General features: G+C 43.5%; 1 protein-coding gene across 1 annotated transcript in view; it reads left to right on the top strand.

Annotated features, from left to right (window-relative positions):
• The window catches only part of TMEM135 (transmembrane protein 135), a 1,073,095-nt gene that overhangs the window by 1,013,320 nt on the left and 37,301 nt on the right, over positions 1–22,474 (top strand). The window contains exons 10-14 of the mRNA XM_085623147.1: positions 706–873; positions 2,689–2,752; positions 14,425–14,501; positions 14,958–15,056; positions 16,465–16,532. Coding sequence (XP_085479273.1) covers positions 706–873; positions 2,689–2,752; positions 14,425–14,501; positions 14,958–15,056; positions 16,465–16,532 — 476 coding nt within the window. The remainder of the gene's footprint in view (positions 1–705; positions 874–2,688; positions 2,753–14,424; positions 14,502–14,957; positions 15,057–16,464; positions 16,533–22,474) is intronic.

The following is a 22,474-nucleotide window of genomic DNA, read 5'->3' as shown; positions in this document are numbered from 1 at the left end:
TGTACGACGGAAGGCATTTACCCCGCTGGCGACATTACCACACACCACTTTATCACGCAAGTTGTTACAATGACTTGCTTTAGGGGCTCTAGACTTTTGAATAGTATAAATTTCTATTGCAACTCCAGTTTACACAACAGTAGGGAAGGTGTTGGACTTAAAAATCCAACACCAGTCCAACAACGCACCCCCTACAGCAAGTCGTTGTCACGACTTCCATGTGGTAACGACGCAGGCCGGGCACCAAGCTCGTTATAAGGGCTGGTCGTTTTCAAGACTGTGTGGTAAATGTTTCTTATATACGGTGCTGTGAGATGCCTGAAAGAGTCAGAATGAAAAGATTGTACAGTTCGGCTAGAAGCTGTGGCATAAATCAAGTGATCAAACGTGCAGGAATTCAAAAACATCCATTAGACAACCAGGAGTGTCTCTCTTAAGTGACTGATTATTTCTGTTTGTTTGAAATTGGTAACATCACTGCATCATAGGAAACCAATATCAATTAAAAATATTGAGTCAAAAGAAATTTTTTGAGTAGTCCTGAAAATTTACAAATATATTTGTTGGATTTCTTTGCATGTGTCTTTTGTATTTCACCTACATAAACAAGCATAGGGGTGAGAATGATCTGATGCCTATTCCAAACGTTCCAACAAGTTCAATGGCACATTATTGAGACCTTTTCTTTCCATGTCTCTCTTGTAGGGCTTTATTCGAATGTTTAGTGTGGGTTATCTCATCCAGTGTTGCCTTCGGATCCCATCTGCGTTCAGACATCTGTTTACAAAGCCTTCACGACTACTATCACTGTTCTACAACAAGGAGAACTTCCAGCTTGGGGCTTTTCTTGGATCTTTTGTCAGTATTTATAAGGTATGATTTGAGAAGTGTAATAGGTAAATCATTTTCCGTATGAGGTAGAGGTACTGGTCAAAAAATTGCACAAGTGCATGTTTCTGATTTGATATAGTTGCAACATTGACATAGATTCACCATGATGCAAAACAATTTAAATTTTATAGTCTCCTCGATTAATGAAAGCACACCTCAGAGTAGTCACCTGCCAGCCCAGCTTCCTTCTAAGATACTGAGCTCAGCACATTCACAGCTAGCTGAGTTATATCCTCTACTTTACAGATGAATGACCTTTATCCATTTCTGTCCTTCTAAAGTTAGTTACTTTAGACACTATTAAGCAGGGCATCTCCTTCACTTTTGGCAACAACAGAGTTATCAGATTTGTTACTGCAGCAGGCTTAATCTTTTCTTTTAGTAAAGGAATAGCTGCTTCTATCGGTGCCATTCAACTATAGGTCCTTCTGTGTGTCCTTGGCACAAGTCGGCTTTTTGCTGCATCTTGGTTACCCCAGACTCCTTGTACAGTTGCTACCAGGAGTCTCTACAAACTGAGTGGGATGTGCATTAATATCCTACTGCCTGATCCTCTGTACCATCTTATTGTACCCTCTGCTTGCGTAGTTACCTGTGGGGTGTCAGTCTGTGTGCCGGCACATCAGTGACATGCACTTACTATGTCTCACAAGTGTCTTTTTGCCTGGGCACCTGCATCTATAATATGGTGCAGGCTATGGGCCAAAGTCATTCTCTTCGTTCTCATGGGTCCGTCCCGGGTGCTAATGAGGGTATCCTTTTTTGCTATGTGCATTCCCTAACTTTGTGCCCATGACTTTGTAATCCAGACCATACAGATGTTTTTGGACTCCTACGTAATTGTAATGTGCCTTGGAAGTCTCAAACGATTCAAATACCCGTTGCTCTCCAGTGCTGCCCAGCAGTAGATTGTTCATACCTAATTGGCCTGCATCTAAAATACTCTACTGTCGGATGGTCCTCTACGTAAATTGTGCTCCCTAGGATACCATAAGTTCTTACTTTACTTGTACGCACCATCACTCACCTTTGACTGCAGATCATAGTGGAAGAGGTATCCTTCCTAGCTTTAGATGCTTAAGGTGTTGTGGCACACCAAGATACAAGCCAAGCTGCGCTCCCTGATATATCTGTGTACTCTAGGCCACTCCCAGCATGCTTGGGAATTATACTTCAAAGGCGTTTGGACCCCTGTATCCCATCCCCCAAAGACCTCCCATGTAGAATGAGAGCTGCATACCCTCATGGGATTTAGTCTTATCTAAGCATCTATAGTCTAGTTACAATTTCTTCCATGGCTAAGCTAACACTGCCTGTTTCCTAACGTCCCAGGGAATATGGAGCTCAGGACTAGCTCTCATCTTCTGCAGTCCCTGAATCCTTCCATTTTTAATGTGTTTCTCTGAGTTCTCCACCTTGCCATATCTGAGCAGTGTGCGTCCAGCAGACAAACTCAGATCAACTGATATTTCTAATAATGGTAGGTTTAGAAGCACCTTTCTCCATCAGGACATATAGAAAGTAACTCTAATGGATAAAATGCCACTAAGCAATTCTTAGAGAAATGTACATGCACCATGTGCAACATAATGGTAACCAGCACTTTATTAGAAATGTGACAATGTATTTCTAAATCAGATAGCACAGATCACAAATACAGTCGCAGCAAGGTCTGTAAAAAACGTATTCTGCAGTAACGTATTATCGTGATTTTGAGTTCTTTGCATCTCCTGTTCTTGCGTGTGCTCATTGTTAGTATTTGTACTGTATATGTAACAAAAGTGGTCTTTTCACCAGGGTACAAGCTGTTTGCTGCGCTGGGTGCGAAACCTGGATGACGAGCTCCATGCTTTATTAGCAGGTAAGTCGGTGCTTGAACCTGTAGTTACTCACATGCGTTTGATTAGTAAAGTACACAGGGTCTCTTGAGACAGACTTTTAATCACTTCAGAGAGATCTCAGCCCTTGAACTTCTCATACATTGATGATTGCTAAAAAATGCTCTTCAGCTCATAAAATATACACCACCTTTGGGAAATCAGACATTTTTTTGTTTCCTATAAGATTGTATCAGACCAAAGCTCTGGCACACAAATTGAGGACACTGTTCGTTATCTACTTGAGCCATCCTCGTATGTTCTTTGAGTGCCGGATGCACTGGTGCGAATGTGGAAGTTCAGTCCTGGCTGTGTAAGGCAAGCAAGTCTTCAGACATTGAGGTCATAAGTGTTGCTGAATTTAACTTCTCCAGTGTAGTAATGATTCTTCAACTATTATAAAACAATACTTTTTCTAAAATATTTCTACTACTATAGAAACAAGCTACTAAATTGTGCAACATTGGGTTTCATGGATATTTGTTCAGAAGCTGTCACTTTTTGCAGATTCCATGCCGGACACCCGTAGTCATGCAAACTTTGTTGACAATGAAGCAGAAGCCCGTTGGAGTATATTCACTTGCTAGTAAACTCTTCTTTTCTGAAGGATTTCAAATTAAACACGGAATTCTGTACCTCGAGTACTGTCACTAGTCAAAGATGGGCGAACCCTAGTTGGTAATATTTTTCAAAGATACTGCAAGGCGTTTTGGCAAATTCCAGAAGCACTAAAGAATGTTTCTTGATTTTGATTGTAGGTTTACTGGGTATCTCTTGAGGTTAGCTCAGCAGATTTGCTGTTAGTTCAGAGGACCATGTACCACGGCACTCTACAGTTCCTGTAGTTTCATGAGAACTTCCACATGCAAGGCATGCCAGCATCATATGTAGCTTCAGTTTTTTTATTCTTGCTACCACAGTCAATTGACTCCCAACTAAAAGGGGCCTGAGAGACTGGAATAAGGGTTGTATTAAGTGGAGCTTCTGGTGACGTCTGCCACCTGGTCCTTCTTTGGATGTTGGGGATCAAAGGTCCATCATAGTGCTTTTTAACACTAGGAAATTGTTTATTTATTTTATTTTTACCATTTCTAAAGCGCATGGTTATGCCCAGCGACGGGTCCCGCGCTGAACGGACTTTCTAATTAGAGACGACCCTAGACACGTCAAAAAATGTACCTGCTGAAACATTCCTGTGGCTATCCTTTACTTTAATACACAGAAGAGAATAGCCATGTTTTTAACTTCTTCCCAAATTTTGTTTCGCATGATTCCATTCTTATAGTTTCCGGGAGCCCGTAACAAGATTTTGCCGCAAGATAACTGAAGGACCGTGACCCCATTCTTGCACTCCGAACTCTAGGAACCTTCACTAGCGCCCTTCCTTCCGATCGCAAACTGCGGCCTGGAATATATTGTGTAATTAGAGGGTGCAGGTAACGCGGTCCTTTTTTTGCAAGAATTTTATGGCAGTAGCACATTGACTTGAATAGAACCCTTTTCTCCACCGGCAGCCAGTGCAAGTCTTTCAGGGCCTTCCTTGTGGAAGCTCTTCTGGGGAGACTCAGCACAAGCCGGGCAGCCGCATTTTGCACCACCCCTTTTAGGTGCTCCCAGATACAGTACGTTTCCATAGTCCAATTGTGCAGTCACCAGGGCATGCACTATGGTTTTTCTCAAAATTTTTAGGATGCCGAAACATTTGCCCACTATTTTCCGTATTTGGGCCTCGAAAGACAGTTTAGAATCGAACCAAACTCCCAAATTTTTAACTTCCGTTTTGGGAGTAGGAACTTATCCCAATGTTTCCGGCCACCATGCAGAGGAACATATATTCGGTACATTGCCCACTATCATTACCTCTGTTTTGTTCCCATTCAATTTCAGGCAATGATCGGACATCCATCTTGCTACCTCTTCTAAGCACCTAGTGAAATTAAGCGCTGTCTGTTTATTGTTTCCTGATAATGTCACAATTAACTGAGTATCATCCGCGTACGATACGATGGTGACATGATGTTTTTCCACTAGCTCTGCCAATGGTCCCATCCTTACAGATTAAATAACGTGGGACTCAAAATTGATCCCTGTGGGACTCCCTGGGGCAATATGATACTCTTAGAAAGTTCCGATTGCTGTAAGACTTGGAAACTACGTAACGATAGGAAGGATGTCATCCAGCGTAATAAGGTACCTTCTATACCGCATTCCTCTAGTCAGTGTAGAAGCAGCCCATTTGAGACGGTATCGAACGCCGCACTTAGGTCCAGAAAGATCATTGCCGCTGTCTGCCCTTCGTTCGCGCAGCGTCTCATTGTGTCAGTGGCCAAGAGCAGAGCCGATTTTGTCGAGTGGGCTGCTCTAAAGCCAGACTGGGAGGGGTGTAATAGATCATTTTTCTGGATATGATTGGTTAACTGTTTATTTGCTACTTTTTCTGCAATCTTCGCGACGAATGGTAGTAGCGAAATTGGGCGTACATTTTCTAAAACTGTTTGGTCTGTTGATGGTTTTTTCTTCAGTGGGCGCACTATTGCTTGTTTCCAGCTAGTGGGAACTTCTCCCTTCTGGAAGGAGGTAGTAATGAGCTCATAAATATAAGGCATGATAAGATCTGCTCCCATCAGTAGTTGTTATGGGCGGGCCGGATCTCAAGGGGAGCAAGATTTAATTCCTTTGGCTATTATTTTTAGTTCATCTAGTTCTAGCATTTTAAATTAATTAAAACTTTCCCCTGTAAAATTCCTCTCCTTCCTAGGTTCTGAGCTCTTCCACTGGCATGCTTCTGCTGGGAAAACATTATATATTTTCGCCATCTTCTCTGCAAAGTATTCAGCAATTTTATTGCAGTTTTCTACTGAGGAGGTTCCTTCTTCCTTTTGATTTTCATAGGATTTGAGCTTTAGTATAGAAAACATTTCTTTAGAGGAACTCCTCGCTTTTTCTATTTTTTTCCGTGTAAAATTCGCACCTCGTTTTCTTAATGTATGGTATTTTTTAATTTCACTTTTATAATAATCTTTGGCCTTGTCACAAAAGGTTTTACGCCAAGTCAGCTCCATCGACTTGCACTCTTTCTTTGATTTGGCAAGAGTTTCATTATACCAGGGAGCTGATGCCTTCTGTCTCCTAGGGCACCTAGGATTCCAAGGGGCTATCTCATCTACGTCATCTGTTACCCATTTCTCAAATTGGGCGTTGGCCGTATTTATGTCCGTTCCCAATGTTGGTTTATTTTTTTCCAGTGCCTGTGAAAAGGAACTGGGATTGAAGCCGGCCCATTTCCTATATGTGGCCTTTGACCCTAGTCCTTCCATCCTTGAGCTGCTCACAGGTATTGAGAACGGGATTAGGTAGTGGTCTGTCCAAGGGATAGGCCACGGTGTTTCCACTTCTATTTCCTTTTGGTTAGTAAAAATAGGATCAAGAATATGGCCCTTTTGGTGCGTTGCTGCTTTCACCTGTTACCAGACTCGTGCTGGGTGAGCTATAAATAGGTCATAGTTATGTTTGCTTCACACCAACGTCTTCTTCTCCCCCCCCCCCCCCCCCCCCATTTAAGATATAAGAAACTTTCGATCACTCATTGTTTGGTGATCAGAAAGCTTGAGTTCAGTTGTGAGGATCAGTACTGTGATCCTCGGACACCTTTGTCTTTAACGGCATCGCAAGCATATCAGTGAGTCCTACACAGTACGCCCTGCAGGTGTTGTGATAGCTCAGTGTATATTTGTAGAGCTGTAATTGGTCTTAGCCGAGTTTGAGGAGACTTACTGAAAGTAAATCTGGAATGTTGTGCTTTCTGGAATAGTGAACCTCATTCAAGACTTTTAGATTAAGGTCAAACAGTCAATCAGGGGTTGGTAAAGGGCAACTACTCACCCGCGAGGGTCTCAGTCTTTTTTAGTAATTTTGTAATTCTGATCTCACATGTAGAGGGGTCATTTCAGTAACCTTCACCAGTCAAACACTAGCCATGTTTTCTTCCACAGGACACCTCCATTCCTTTTTCTGCAGTTTTTCAGTTCCTATATTACGATTTTCTCAAGAATCTTGAACAGGAAAGTTGGTTTCAATTTGCACAATAAGTAGAGAATTGTGAGTGGTTAAGTGAGAGAATGTTAAGCAGCGAGATGTGACTTCACTCTTTCAGACCCTCTGGAGATGTTAATGCTAGCCTTAAGTATAAAACAAAGAGGACCCTTCCATTGACTTCCAAGGCCAGAAATCTCTCAGATTGCGCAGGCCGACTGCCGGTAAAGATTGTATCTTGAATGTGAGGATTTGGTTGTCATTTAAGATATGGCTGCGTGCCCTTATTGTGAAGTACACTCGCAAATACTGTCTTGGGTCCCGTTAGGTTCGTTTACTTAACATTCAACACTGTGTAGCTGTGGCTTCAAGCAGTAAGGCTTGGCAAACAAACTTAATTCAAAGCATTTAACAGCACCACACAATGAAATAAAAAAGTCACACAGCAAGAAAGACCCACAACAACAATTTATAAAAATAGGGCTTACTTTTATGAATTTTTAAAATACTTCATCATCAAAATCCACATGAGGGTTCCCGAGATACAGATTTTTGATTAAATAAATACTTTTAAATGCAACTGCAAACAAGCATTTGTCAACAACAACTTTGAAAAGTTAGAAACAGTTAGTTTGCCGACTCCGGGCGGAGGTCTAGGAGTCCAGTAAGGTTACTTTGGACAGTTACCTGGCCACCAGAGCCTTTACCAGTCCAGTTCCCACCTTTAACGAGCTGATAGGCATAGACAACAATGGAAGGGTCCTGATGCTGGGGATGCATGAGAAAAAGAGATGATCCTGGTGCTGTACGATCAATGGGGGTGAAGTGCGGTTGATCCCTCGGTTCACAGGTGGGTTGCGCCAACTTTGACCATGTACTTAGGATTCCAAAACATCCTCTTTGCAACTGCAGAAGGCCAGCTGCGACTGGGCTACCGGTCTTGCTGCACAACGATCATGCCAAATATTGTTAGTGGAGGCTAATATCCCTCTTGGTGGACAAAATCGGTTTCTGATAGCACTCCCGGGTCCAGCAGACTTGGATGTAGCTTTTGGCCATCTTCGATTGGTCTCTTGGGATGCGCGGGGCAGCCAGTGGATATTCCTCAGAAGTGGCTGCTGCTTTGCCGGTTTGAGCTTTTTCAGCTTTGATGTTGTCCCAGGTGCTGTTTCAGGGGGGCCAGCCGACAACCTTTTAGTCACTGCTTTGATCTGGGGCCAGGAACCAACTTTTTCCCGAGCTAGGGGCCACAGGCACAGTCAAACTCACTAGCCCAAAGTGTAGCAGGTGCAGTCCTTTCGACGATGCAGCTTCTCTTCATGCAGCTTCAAATGCAGCTGGGCAGTGCTCTTCCGGTCCTGTCTCCAAATCCAAAGTGTACTGAGGTTCAGGCCATTTTATCCCGGGGAAGTCCCCCTGAGGGAACAACATGATCACTAACCAATGGGCTAGTAGGTCCCCTCCTCTTTCTTGACAAAGTTCCAGTGACGTGTGGCAGTTGGCAATCCCAGAGTGCAATATTCTTGCCACTCTCAAGATGTTTGAACCTCCTCTCGTCCGTCAGGAGCTTGGTAGCCCACCCCAGAGGTGTTGGGTACCTTAGTGATACATGAACACGGGAAAACCGGTTTGGGACTGGTTTTCCCTCTCTGTCCCTGTCTCTAGCTTGTCTTCAGGACGAAAAGGCATCCTGCTTGGAAGTGTTGTAACGGGCATTCCTTCAAAGGTTGCTTCCCCTTTAAGGCTCACATTTTGAGCTAACACTCCTAGTGGCCATCCTGGGAGAGGGGCATCACACCTCACTCTGTGGCAACTGCCATTGTTCCCAAGCGTGGGAGTCGTTCACACGGCTCACCAGGTGGTCAGAAAGCTGTCTGTTGACCAGGGCTTGTGCAAAGTCATTAGACCTGGTGGGGCACAGGGTGGCGACTTTAACAGTGGCATTAATCTCAACTTGGGCATTAAGTCAGATTCAATGCCACAATTAATTTGATACCTTACAGTACCCAGTTAGGTAGTCCCATTCAGAAATTAGCCAGGCTGGGATGCCAGGCGGTATCCCTGCACTAACCATTGGGGCTACTAACTTTCCTCAGCAAAACAACAACTTTGAAGGGTTTGCTGCTAAGACATACACAAACCTATATGTCTTGCTTATGAATATACAGCTCCGTGCCATAGGGCTCCCTAGCCTGCCTTAGGGGAGACTTTCATATACTTTCATGGAAAGGGTGGCTTTTTGCAATTAATTGTCACGGCAAAGTCGAACTAGTAGTGCACACTGCTCTTCCAGTCTGCAGAGGCAGGGTGGTGGCCATTTTGTAATACGTCACACTTAAGGTGGCACAAACAGTGCTGCAGCCCTAAGTGGACATTCGGCCTTACATGCTCTTGGTACCCAGGGTACCATATACTAGGGAAGTATGAGTAAGTCAGTACTTGCCAGTTGGGGAATACAATTCGACATGCTTTTTGTAATGGGTTAGAACACTGGCACTGGGGTTTGGTTGGCAGGCCTCAGTTCACTCTCAGAGTCAGAAAATCAGCAGCAAATATTCCAAATGGGCAAGAAAGGTGGGGGATACCTGCAAAAAGGTGTGTTTCTTTACAATAAACTACTAAAGATGAAGAGGAATGCAGCTTAGAAAGATTTAATGTCAGCAGTGTGTGACCATCATGTCCTTAATGACTGAATGTAGTTGTTTTAGTAGTTTCCCCCAGATAACGAGATTGAAAGGTATAGTTGCGTCTCATCAAACTAATAATGTTGGGAAAGCTGGTCCACAAGAACAAGAATGCCGGGAGCTCCAAGTATAGATTCAACAATGAGTGTGGGATAAGAATCTGATTCAACCTCCTGGTATCTTCCTTATGGTAACTCAAAAACTATATGAAGTCCCTGCCCCTATGACCGATTCACGATTTAGTGATATTGATCAGGGGTCCATGGTCCAGTTGTATCCACATTCTATGAGAGATTCACGAAAATCAGCAGACAGACAAATACTTTTCCTCAATTAGACATAGAACGACCTATTTACCAAAGCATATTGAGTACTTAAAGTATCACTTCAGTAGTACTACCTTATGTATTGCTAAATGAAATTTACTATGGCGCAAGCAGAGGTTTTCCCCTATTCCTGTCCTTAAGTGTGGGCCCAATTCACAACTATTTACTCTTGTAGTACTCCTGAATTCCTGGAGTAATCCAGAGGCACTAGACAGAGATGAGTCATTTGCAAATCACTAAAATTATACCCACATCTATTCCTGTTGTACTACAACCCAAACAGGCTGAAATCTATTCCAGCCAACCCTTGGAGTAAGTCACACACCACACACGGTCATTCACAGGCAATCTAAAGGGCTCATATACAAATCAACGGAGACAGGGAACAACACTACCAGCAAAAAGTTGAACATCTAAAACATATACACCACATTCCACAAATGAAGGACATGAAATATAGATAAAATGAATTTAAAGATTTGTCATATAAATGTAAACATTTCATACACCAATATACATCAAATTGCAAATATGTAATTAATATAAAAAAATAAAATGGTCATTTAACTGTAAACATTACTGACAACTTTACAAATCAAATTATATAAAAATATAAACATAATAGATGCACATACATAGAGTTACAAATATCTGAATTATTGATGAATTAAAAATCATGGCAACTTACACTGCTGTTCATCCACTCGCAGACAGGCAGCTCACATTCTCAGACGAGAGACCAGACTGTGGGCTGTTTCCTTACTAAGGTGGTCATCTCACCTGGGGCAAGTCCAGCACCACAGTAGCCCACATCGGTCCTCAGTAGCACACTTCACTCAGTGCTAGTACTCTTCCTCCACCCAGTCCTGCAGCCTCTTCTTAGATAACAGAGTGCAGCATCAAGAACACATCAGGTCCTCTCCCCTCTGGTCTTGGGGGGAGGGGAGGGGGGGCGGAAGCTGAAGCCAGTCCTGGAAAGAGACAAGTTGAAAGTGCAAACTGCACTAGTTCCCCTGATAGGTGGCAAACTGCAAAGGTGTTCCTTTCTCTTCCTAGCCAAGCCTCTGCAAATCTTCTGTCTTCTTCGCTCATTCTACCAGTGAAGAAGATTAAGTGAGATGGAGAATTCTGTCATGTGGTGACAGAATGCAATAATTACCAATTCAGTTATTGCATTCATTCCCAATGCAATAATTACCCTTCCTACCTCTACATATAACATGGGTAAGACCACTGAGAGTCCGACCCCTACACTGCATGCTGGGAAAGTTTCTTGTTGATGAAAATTTCTAAAATATTTTCAAGTCAGTTATACTCCTTTCCTCCCCCCCGCCTCAGGCCATCCCCTTTCCTCCTTCGAACTGCACTAGATATATAATTATTTTCTGTCTCTATTATTGAAGCTGGATATCCCCTGACCTAATTACAGGTGACTGCTGCCATCAGGCCCTGAAATTCAGTCTTACCCACTACCTCTTCCAGCAGAGTTACTCCTTTTTGGAATGGGGCATATTGTCCACAGGGCTTTGTGTTGATCAGCCATATTTTCCGCACCCAGGCAAGCAGATCCTCTCTCATCCTATACATCTGGATGCATGCTTCACATTTCACTCTTAGTCTACTCAGAGGCTCTTAGCCCATGCTGTCTACAGATAGGTGACCTTATACTAAGAGATGGGCACTGAAGGTTGTATCTCATATCCAATTTCAAATAATATTTCAGTAAATGAGACTTCATTCAGGAGTTTTGCAACACAGTAAAGGTAAAAAACTAGTGGTTTAATTGGGAAATAAATGGGGATTCACCGGTAGAACCCAAATTATCCTGTTTTAAGTTGCAGAAGAGGATAAAAAACGCATGGAAGTAATCAAACTGATTTGGGCACAGAGTTGCAGATTGGAATTTAATATAAGGGTTAAGTTCTTAAACATATAGATGAGCTCCGACAAATGCCTATTACCACTTGCCAGAAATGCATGGACCAATCCATGGGACGGTCACCAACAGAAGCACATCTTAATCTTTTATCTAATACAGAGATTTTACATCCAGTCACTACTATCCCTCACGTGATGTTGGAAAGAGACACCAGATCCATCCAATTGTCAAGGTAGAGAAGGATTTGAGTGTTATTCTCATACAAGAAAAAGAGGAAGCCATGGTAGCCAAGGAGCCTAACATGAGACTCAACGTAGATAGTGAATACATATGCTTACCCTGCAGGCCCCTGCTTAGCCCCATGATAAAATTTGAGAATGAGAGATTAAAAGAGAAATTAGAGTATGGATTCTACCCACCATCTGACTCCATCTTAGGATCATCTAGTGCTGTAACCAGCTCTTATTGAGTGCTCTGATGAATTCCTGCTTGTGTATCATCAAGGATGTCAATGATCGCTTTACTTGTCCTTCTCCATGATTTTCAAGGATTGTGGTGCCCATTAGGAGAAGAGAAATGGTCAGTTGTTTCACACGTCCACGGTTATGCCCGGATCACAGTGAGGTATTTTCAGTAGTTGAACCAAGGTGGGGTCCTAAAACTGGTTAGAAGCTAGATCAAAAGATAGCGAGGAGCTCTTACAAAGAGTTGGTACAGTATTTTAGGCCAGCTATTTGGCCAAGTGTTTGAGAAATGGGACACTCAAAACAAGATACTCTGAGTTTCATTTCTTCGATGCAGATCTGAGAAAAGACAGTCAGAATGGGTAGAATTAATGAAGACTGTGACTAAGTTGCTGGAGAAGCAGATATATTAAGTCAACCAGCATGGAGGTGATGAATTCTGTATGATGCAAACGGCTTACTTTTGTATATTATTACATCTAGGATACAACAATTAAAGTCCTGCGTGAGACCTTGCATAGCGCAACTTTGTAGACCTGAAGAGCTTGCTTGTACAGGGGATAAAAGGCAGTAGATTGATCATGTCTCTAGAATCATTTCGGAATTGTAGACTGGTTTTTAGAGTTATCGCTAAAAAGAATCATGGCGCTGGCTTAGGTTGTGTAGAGATTAGTTTAGGTTTAGCTGCGGTAAAATTGTGTAAAGCCTGTGAAAGCCAGTGATAATCAGGCACTCTGCGCTAATTCAATTCTTTAGATGGTTGATCATGTACTGGGACACATATGAAGCCAGTCACATTTAAGAAGACACTTCTGAGGAGATTCTGGATGGGCCTGGGCAACGTGAACATGAAAGGAGATTTAAAAAAAACATACAGCTATGCTTTGGGTAGGTCTGAGGGGGAATTAAACATAAGTTATTAGACACAAATGACCTGAAATAGACTCCAGAAGAATCTCTTTCAAAAAGGAAAACTAGGAGCACACCACTACTTATGGGCATTGCTGCACAGAGGTAAACACCCCTTACAACGCATCCCTTACCCCGCATGTTGTTACAACACGGTCGTTACGACGACCGCGTTGTAACAGCACATACCATTACCCCACAAGTCGTTACAATGGGGGGAGGGCGAGGGCGAAGATGGTGGATTTAAAATCCAACACTTTCCCTAGTGTCCGAACAGACTGGAGTTGGAATAGTAAATTATACTATTCCAACATCCAGTGCCCCTTTCCGCAAGTCATTGTTACGACTTGCGGGGTAATGGTATGCGTTGTTACAGCACGGTCGTTGTAACAACCGCATTGTAACAACATGCGGGGTGAAGGAAAGCGGGAAAAAGAGGTCTATTCCTGCACAGAGGACCAGCTCCATTCAGAATGAAACTAAAACAAACTGTAAATGGCAAAGAAGCTAACGGATTTCACTAAACAAATGAAGTGTGCCAAAACAAATGGTATCTAGATGGTGGTTCAGCAGCATTGCTACACTGCCAAAAATCGTCATTTCACCCAACTCAACCTTTCTCCCACATGAATATGTCCTTATGCCTAAAGAAACAAAGTACTGAACTGAACATGAGGTAAACATGACTTCCCGCAGCCTACTGACCTGTAAGGCGGAGATAATATCTAATTAACCCAAAACTTAATTTGTTCCATAATCAAAAAGTAAAGGAGATTTATAAATATAGACGAAATCTGCCTAAATGTACCAGGATGGCATCCACAGTATAGAAAAAATATCTATCACCATGATATACCTCCATAGTTAAGTTGAGGTGAGGCAAAATCTGGCACACCGGGGCCAAATTTGCCTACACACGAGTAATCCTTGGGTAGTAGATTTCTAACATTTAAAAAGTGTCGTTTGTGATTTAAAACTTCCTTGGTTTTGCTTATTAGGTTGTGCTGCTGGTATAAATATTGAAAAATCTGATTGTGGCGAGGTTGCCAATTAGTGAACATGATAATGGAAGTTTATGCATAACATTAATTTAGATTAGAGGTGAATCATAAACTAAAAGGAAAGCAATGCGTAAAATACCAGCAATTGAGAGCATTACCTGTGAATGTTTCTGTATTTGCTTTGTGATGGCCCACATGGATGTTCTGGAATTTGGGACCACACATAGAATGTTGTAGATTGAAGATGGAGTGAAAACTGTCGAATTTTGCTGTAGAAAAAAATTTGTTGTGAATTTATGAATGAAATAGTCACAGTTCTAGCATCCATTGTAACCAACGACCATCTCTTTTGTTTTGACAGGGTCCTTGGCAGGAGTATCCATGATGTTTTACAAAAGCACTACTATCTCAATGTATCTTGCTTCCAAACTGGTGGAGGTAAACGTCTTTAACTGCAGTAGCCATTTTGTTTAACCTTGCAGGGCAGGTAACCAATCATTGCTGTCCTCTTATTAATGTTGTGCAAACAAACCAAATCAGCTGGCATGGAGGGTATAATTATCACCCATGCAAAACCCATGTACCTCCGTATCCTTCCTCTTTTAGCTATTAATGGTCAGTTCCACTTAAGTTATCCCTGAAACCGATAGAGGACCCAACCATTAATTGTGATCCCACCAAGTAAAAGTCTTGTGTTAACCAAGTTAGGCTGTAGATGATGGTTTGCTCTTTGGAAGGACTCCAAATGTTATGGCCATTTCCCATGACCATGTTCCATTTATGCCAACCTTCCTAGAAAGAGAGGTCACGAAAGATGAACTTCAATGTGTGTTTAGTTATCTTTCAAAACGTACAGTGAAAAGGCTGTGGCTGATCTCCTGCTTTTTTTCACAGACCATGTACTTCAAGGGCATTGAAGCAGGAAAATGTCCCTACTTTCCTCAGGCGGACTGCATCATTTATGCAATCTCCACAGCGATCTGCTTCCAGGCAGTAAGTATATTCTCCATTTCACAAAGATTGAAAGCCTTGTGCTTGAGATGCAGCTTTCACTAGAGGCAACTTCAAAATCACTAACCATTCGTAAGGCGCTCTTCGCTTTTTTAAAAAAAATATTTGGAACTTAGTCTTTTTGATATTTTTGAGGTGTATAAGCTGGAAGCTATTTGAGAGTTTACTAATTGTTCAACTGGCTCAAGAAGACCACCAAACACACATGGTCTATCTTGGGCTTATTAACATATTATGTACATAACTATCAAGTGGCCCATGTCATATGTGTCACCTTTATCCCCAGAAGACATGTTTCTGTTGCTTAAACTGTTAGTCTGTGACTGTAGGTGTCCCACATGACGGGCCACTCATCTCTGCAGGTACTTACATGCTGCCACTTTAGGCATGCAGAGAAGCTGAGGCTTTTTACATCCCAAAGTTGCCCCCTCCGCTTCGTAATGTTGAGAAAGGATATCTGTATGTGCTTGATAAGTTTTATTTGTTGTGTGGTGTAATTTCTTCCACAAAACCAGGACGCAAAGGGTTACATGTGTGCAGTAAGGTAAAGCCTCTATGACTCCCAACTCCTAGAACTTTTCACTTGAACAGTCACACCAGTACCATCAGCCAAGCCAATCACAGTCAACCCAAGCATACAGAAACCCATTACATGACCAATTCTTACACCATTTAGCCTTCCTGGAGGAGATACTTTGCCTGCTTCCTCCCAGGCCTCCAAAATGGTCTTTAATGCTCAGCCAGCTAGGCACCTGCTATAGTCCTCAGTTACTTGCATACACTTAAAACATACCTGCAGGGAGGTGGTCCTACGTAAGGCGTATGCGCTGTCTTCGTACTGCACTTTTGCATAGTCCGTTCATATGCTTTAGAGAATTGTATTGTTTGTACTTTTGAAAGCAATAAAGTAAGGGATTTGTTTTGCTTTCTTTCATTACACTTCAAATACAAATTTGAATAGATTGTCTTCCTGCTTTGCTATCAACAGAGAACCATTTTTTCACCTGCACACGTCAGCCTCAAATGCAGCAAGATTCCGCATCCTACAAGCACACTCATCATATATTTAAGGGTCTAGCTGCCAGGTCCTTTTCACTCGTCCGCCATCAACCTTTAGTTGTATTTTTTGACTTTCTATGTTTTGTCCGCGATCCTTAGTGCTCTGTCATTTATGTGAATCTATTAGCTTTGTAAATCACTCTGGGCATCTTCTAGAGTGTGACGGATATCCCTCCTACTTATGACAAGTGCTATAGGATATAATGTTTTTTAATTGACCAAGTAGACATTGGTCCAAATATAGAACATGATCTAGAAGCTATCTGCTTATATAAATGATTGTAAAGAAGTTGTATAGTCTGAGAAATTAAACCGTTTCCTTCTGTTTCAGGCTGTGATGGAAGTTCAGAATCTGCGGCCTTCTTATTGGAAATTTCTCTTGCGGTTGACCAAGGGCAGGTAAGAGGGCAACAGAAAACAGTTTCAGATTTCATTTGAAATCTGTTTGAAGTGTAAACCTAGCTTACATATTTTTCAAAAAGACTGTTAAGGTTTTTGATTTGAGAGCTATCGTTTTTATCATGGCTATCTAGCCCATAACTGATAGCGGTAATGTTGCCCTGAATGTAAATTGTGTCTTCAGTAATCTAATAACCCTACTCAAGTTACCATCCCATAAATAGTCCCTGAATGATATACATTAATACCAAGGTATTTGAATGTGACATGTCCTGTTTGTGTCAGGAATCTAGTGGGAGAAGAGGTGGAAGAGGGAAAATGCAGGACTTGGACCAATTAATTTTTAGTTGTGAAATCTCCTCAAACTCCAACAGGACATGGGCTACAGGGGCCAGATCCAATTGAGCATCATGAACATAAATAAGTATATCATCTCCATAGAGTGATACTGCATGGAGAGAGGTTCTCAGTTGGATACCACAGTGTGCACCCTGTGATCTCAAGTGGATCGCTAAAGGCTCCATGCATTAAAGGAAGCACTTCTCACCAAGAACATAAGGTAGCAAAGAACAATTGGGTGGCATTGTTAAGCAATTTGCAAAAAGCAATGTAGATAAAGTAACAATGGTTAGAACATATTAGGACTTTAAAGACCACTACGTAAGGTGAATGTATGACGTTATATCACGGTCCTTACACCGCGATACGTCTACAACGCAGTCATTACAACGCAAGTCGTTTTACAACGACTTACGCTGGAGGGCGCTGGACTTAGGAATAGTATGATTTACTATTCCAACTCCAGCCTACGTAACAGTAGGGAAGGTGTTGGAATAGTAAATCATACAATTCCTTAGTGTATAGCGCCATCCAGCGCAAGTCGTTGTAACGACTTGCGTTGTAATGGCCACTTTGTAACGAATTGCGGTGTAAAGACCGCGTTGTAACCGATATTTCCCACATAAGGTGATTTTTGGATCTTACATCAAGGTCCCTTTTACAAAATAAAGTGCACAATTGTGCATTGAAATCACATTGGGACAGGTGTATTGGCCAAAATATAAGCTCTAAATTCCATTTAAAATCACCAATCACCTTTCCTCCGTGTGTAGCTCTAATTGTCCTCCTTTAGGTTCTCTCTTTTACTTTCTCCATTCTCTTCCCGTCTCCTAATCTCTGTCTCCACTACATCCCACAACCTTTTCCCCACTAACCCTTTCTGTTTTTTACTGCATCGATCTTCCAATTCCTGTCTCTCCCGTTCTCTCTCTTGCTTTTTCTATTAACTCTCCTTTCACGCAATCTTCTCTCGTTTTCTAGAACCTTATCTCTCCATCTTCTCTTCTATTTACTTTGTACTTCTCAATATTTTTTATTCACTCTCTAGCCCTCTTCTCCATAGACGATATATGGTCACTAAAACTTTCTCTTGAATGTGCATGGACATTAGCAGCACCTTCAAACTTTCTTTGACCGCCGTACTTTTCACTGTTCCCCAGTCCCAAAAGTCCACCATCCTGGGGGCCACCTGGAACTGGAGAAGTACCCTGCAGTCATGGAACAAAGAAGTTAGTGCAACATGTCCATCATATCCCTGCAGCTTGTTGTCCATTCTTGTTGGAGAGTACATAAGGCTGCATGGACTTAGTGGGTTTTAAGTATTTTAGGGCAGATGAAGACACTTTGATGTCAACTACACTACCTTCATAGTGCTGTGGACTTCTACGGGTAGTCCTAGGTACTAGGAAATAATGTTTTTGGTAAAATCACCACAAACATTTTCATTCCCAGAATCAAAGTCGGGACACAAGGGAAATGCTTCTCATTAGGCCTGAGTTTGATTTTATTTTTTTAATTAACTTTAATTTCATTGGCATTGCATCAAAGTCGTACAAACAATATTCAAAAAGACAAATGTCAGTCACTGGCACATCGGATCGTAACCATGGCCCCTCCCGCTGGTAATGGTCATCTAGTAACTTGGCTACAACCAGGCCCCTCTTGTACGGCAAACCATTATGATGAGCTAGTGAGCTACTGCCTTTTAATGAATGTAAAAGAACCCCCCCATCCCAACTCCCCCCTCGAACTGGTGTGCCATTGTTCTGTATTAAGGTGCAGCGGAACAAAGGTGAAGTTATGGGTCATCCTTCGTTGGTTGTGGTGCGGAGGCTAAGCTTGTGAGACGGAGAAGGCGGAGATATTTAGGACGTGTGATTTCGTTCATCTCCATCGACAAGAGAGAAAGCAATGGTTGCCAAGTATCTGAAAAGCTGGCCATAGCGTTCGATAGGGAGGCCTGTATGCGCTCCATTCCTATAATATACCATAATTTATGTAGCCATCCCAATCTGGTCAGTCTCGTGGAGGAGCCCCAGTGTGATAGGATGTTCTGTGTGGCGGCTCCTAGTGCAATCCCCATTAGTCTGCTCGTTTGGACTTAAGTGGGTATGTTATGGGGTTGGGCAGCCCCAAAATCACATAGACAGGGAACCGTGGTATCTCAGCATCGAATTGGCGATCAATGTCATCCAAAACATCTTTCCAATAAGTCTGCAGCTCTCTGCAGTCCCATAATATGTGTGCCAGAGTGCCATCCTCACCACAGCCACGCCAGCAGAGCGAACTTCGTATTGGATTCCCTTTATGCAAGCGGACCGGGGTCAGATACCAATACATGGCCACCTTAACCTCTGACTCCCTACTAGCTATGTTGCGTGCTGTGTGATTCGCACGGTAATAGATGTCCAACCATTCTTTGCTCGTCAGTTCTCTCCCTAGTTCTCTCTCCCATTTCCGCTGTATACTGTACTCCTCAGTATTCTTAGTGTACAGCCACTTCTCGAACTTAGTGAGTTTCCTAGCTACCCCAGGATGACCGTCAACATGAAGGAGCAAGTGTCGAAGCTGGAAATAGCGAAAGCGTTCTGTGTCCGGGAGCCCGTATTCAGTTTTCAAGTCCTGAAAGGGAAGGATGCCCTCTAGATCAAGCAAATGACCTGCTGACCGACAATCAGATGCCCTCCAGACTGAAAATGTCCTGATGTCCGCACCTGGGGAGAACTCTCTATTATCAAATAGAGGTGTCATGGGGGAGGAAAACGTTGTCAGGCCCCTTTTAATTGCCACCCCATCCCAGGCCCTCATTAAAGTCTTTGTAGTAGGGGAGACCCGGAGGCTGGGAGGTCTGTGTATCCGTTTAAGAAAGGGGACCTTCCATAGATCCAATTGAGCTATCTCCCTATCTTGGAAGAGCCAGCTCTTCTCGGATTCAGGGTGTTGCCATTCAACAAGATACTGTAACTGTGCCGCACGGAAATATTCTAGGACATTAGGAATCCCCAACCCCCTCTCGTCTGGTCTCAAATAGCTCAGGTCTTTGCGTAGTCGGGGTCTCTTCTCTCCCCATATGAAATGATTGATTGCTCGCTGTAGAGCTTGTAGAGTGCCCGGGGGCGGCCAGACCGAAATAGTCTGAAAGAGTGCCAACGCTCTAGGTAGGAGAGACATCTTAACAGCTGCTACCCTGCCCAGCAGGGAGAGCGAGTGGCGCTTCCAGTCATTCAGATCTTTTGTGGTTCGCTGGAGGAATTTAGAGTAATTGAGCTGGAGCGTCTTGGCCACCGATGCTGCCAGTTCAATGACCAGGTACGGGATAGAAGAATAAGTTGGTATGCCCGCAAACATCGAGCCTACGGGGGAAGGCGTTTGACTGTCCGCCTGAAACCTAAAGATCGAGGACTTCCCCATATTAACTCGCAAACCCGAGACCTGACCGTAGTCCTCCAATTCCTTCAAAAAAAGGCGGACCAATCGAGCTGGGGGCTCCAGAGAAACAATGATATCATCCGCGTATAAACTAACGGTGTGTTGTTCTCCCCCAAAAGGGATGCCCACTATCTCCGGATTGTCCCTGATCCTCTCAGCCAACGGTTCAATATAAAGGGCGAAGAGGAGAGGCAACAGCGGGCAACTCGGTCTGGTCCCCATCTGTATCTCAAATGGCTTGAAAGTTACCCCGTTCACCCTAATTGAAGCCTTGGGGTTAGTGTAGCAACTCGAGACCCACGCTCTAAACCTATCACTAAAGCCAAAGTGTACTAGGGTCCTATCTAAAATGCACCAATCCACCCGATCGAACGCTTTTTCCGCGTCCACTGACAGGAGGAAAGCGTCCAACTCGGTGCGGTGAGCCTTGTCTATGAGATGAAAGATGCGCTTAGTATTATCGCTATTCTGCCGGGACTGTATAAAACCAGATTGATCCGGGTCGATTATACCCGGCATAAGGGGGACCAGGCGTTTCGCCAGTACACCCGTAAACAATTTTAGGTCAACATTAAGCAACGAGATTGGCCGGTACGAGTCGCAATTTGAGGCATCCTTACCCAGTTTGGGAAGCACCACTATCGAAGCTAGTAACCTCTCCTGGGGGATCGTGCCCGGGCCAGTGAAGGAATTAAATAAGTAAGTATTGAGGCTAGCGCTGAACAAAACTGTTTATAAAACCCCGACGATAAACCCTGGAGATTTCAGGTGTTTAAGGCGGGAGATGGCTCCCACCACCTCCTCTATGCAGATAGGGCTATCAAGCGTCTCTCCGTTATGTTGGTTCAATGCGGTCGTATGTGCGTTACGGAGGTAGGCATCTATATGTGGAATGGATGAGGAGACGCCCGCATATAGAGTGCCATAAAAATCTCAAACTGAGCTATTCCCATATCATTGGTAAGCCTGGGCAAAGCACTACGCTACGCTCGCGTAGTTTGCTAAGTTTGTGCTACTTCGCACTACGCGAATTGCACGTAGCACAGTGCAAACACACGTAGCGTTGTGCAGCAGTCATTTTTTGCTTGTTCGCAGTCCTCAACGTCAAGTTGGTGACCGCGAGCAAGCAAAATGACACCCCGGCGAGACTTTTTTCTCGTTCACGATCAGCAACATCAAGTTGGCCATCGCGAGCGTGGAAAATAAACCTCCCAGCGAGATTCTCAACGCAGGGAGGTCAGGTTTCTCATTGCGAGTGGTCGCGTATGCTCGCGACCGCTCGCGATGAGAAACTACCAGTCCGCGTTGTGAAAGCTGCCGCTCGAGTAAAAATCTACTCGAGCGGCAGAAAACTACAGCTCGCACTGTGCAAAATGCCGTTTTCAGGGTACTACGCAGTTCGCGAAGTGCTACGCGTAGCTCGCGTAGTGGGAAGTGCACTTTGCGTAGCTACGCCTAGCGCTACTTTGCGAACTACGCCCAGGGTTAATCATTGGTAATCGTATCACCCATAGGGCTTATGATCTCCTTTACTTTACACTGTTGTGTCCTCGCCCTCAGTCTACTAAACAGCATCCGTCCTGTCTTATCCCCCCTATGTAATATGGTGGAGGGCTGCATGTTCTGCCCTGTCCAAGTCGAGCCCCTCTAGCAGGGCTCGCGCATTTTTCAATTGCCACCAGATCCTAGGCGCTCCCGTTCGGAACCTTTTCTAGTTCTAGCACTCTGGCGGTAAGTTCCTCCCGTTCGACCTTGCGTTCCTTTATTTTCTGCTGCTGATATAGCAATCAGCTCGCCTCGTACTACTGCTTTAAGTGCCCCTCACAGCGTAGCAATGGGTGTGTTCGGGATGTCGTTAAGTTCTAAATAGTCTGTAATGCATTTGAGGATTTGATCCTGCACCGGCTGTTTATGGAGCATAGTCTCTCTCAACCTCCAACTTCCGGCTAGCCTAGCTATGTGGGGGACCCTCAAGGTTACCACCACCGCATCATGATCTGACAGGGCCGCTGCTGTGATATAGATGTCTTTAATAGCCGCCTGAACCTCTGTAGAGCCAAGAAAGTAGTCTAATCTAGCATAGGTGTCATGTACATGTGAATTGTAAGAGAAATAGGAGGTCTCGAGGATGCGACTCTCTCTATAGATCTAGTAATCCCCTTTCCACCAACCAT

This window comes from Triturus cristatus, chromosome 8 (genome assembly GCF_964204655.1).
Source record: "Triturus cristatus chromosome 8, aTriCri1.1, whole genome shotgun sequence".
In the NCBI taxonomy this organism is placed as follows: domain Eukaryota; kingdom Metazoa; phylum Chordata; class Amphibia; order Caudata; family Salamandridae; genus Triturus; species Triturus cristatus.
Note: the sequence above shows the minus strand (reverse complement) of the source record. Positions and strands in the feature narration are given on the sequence as shown.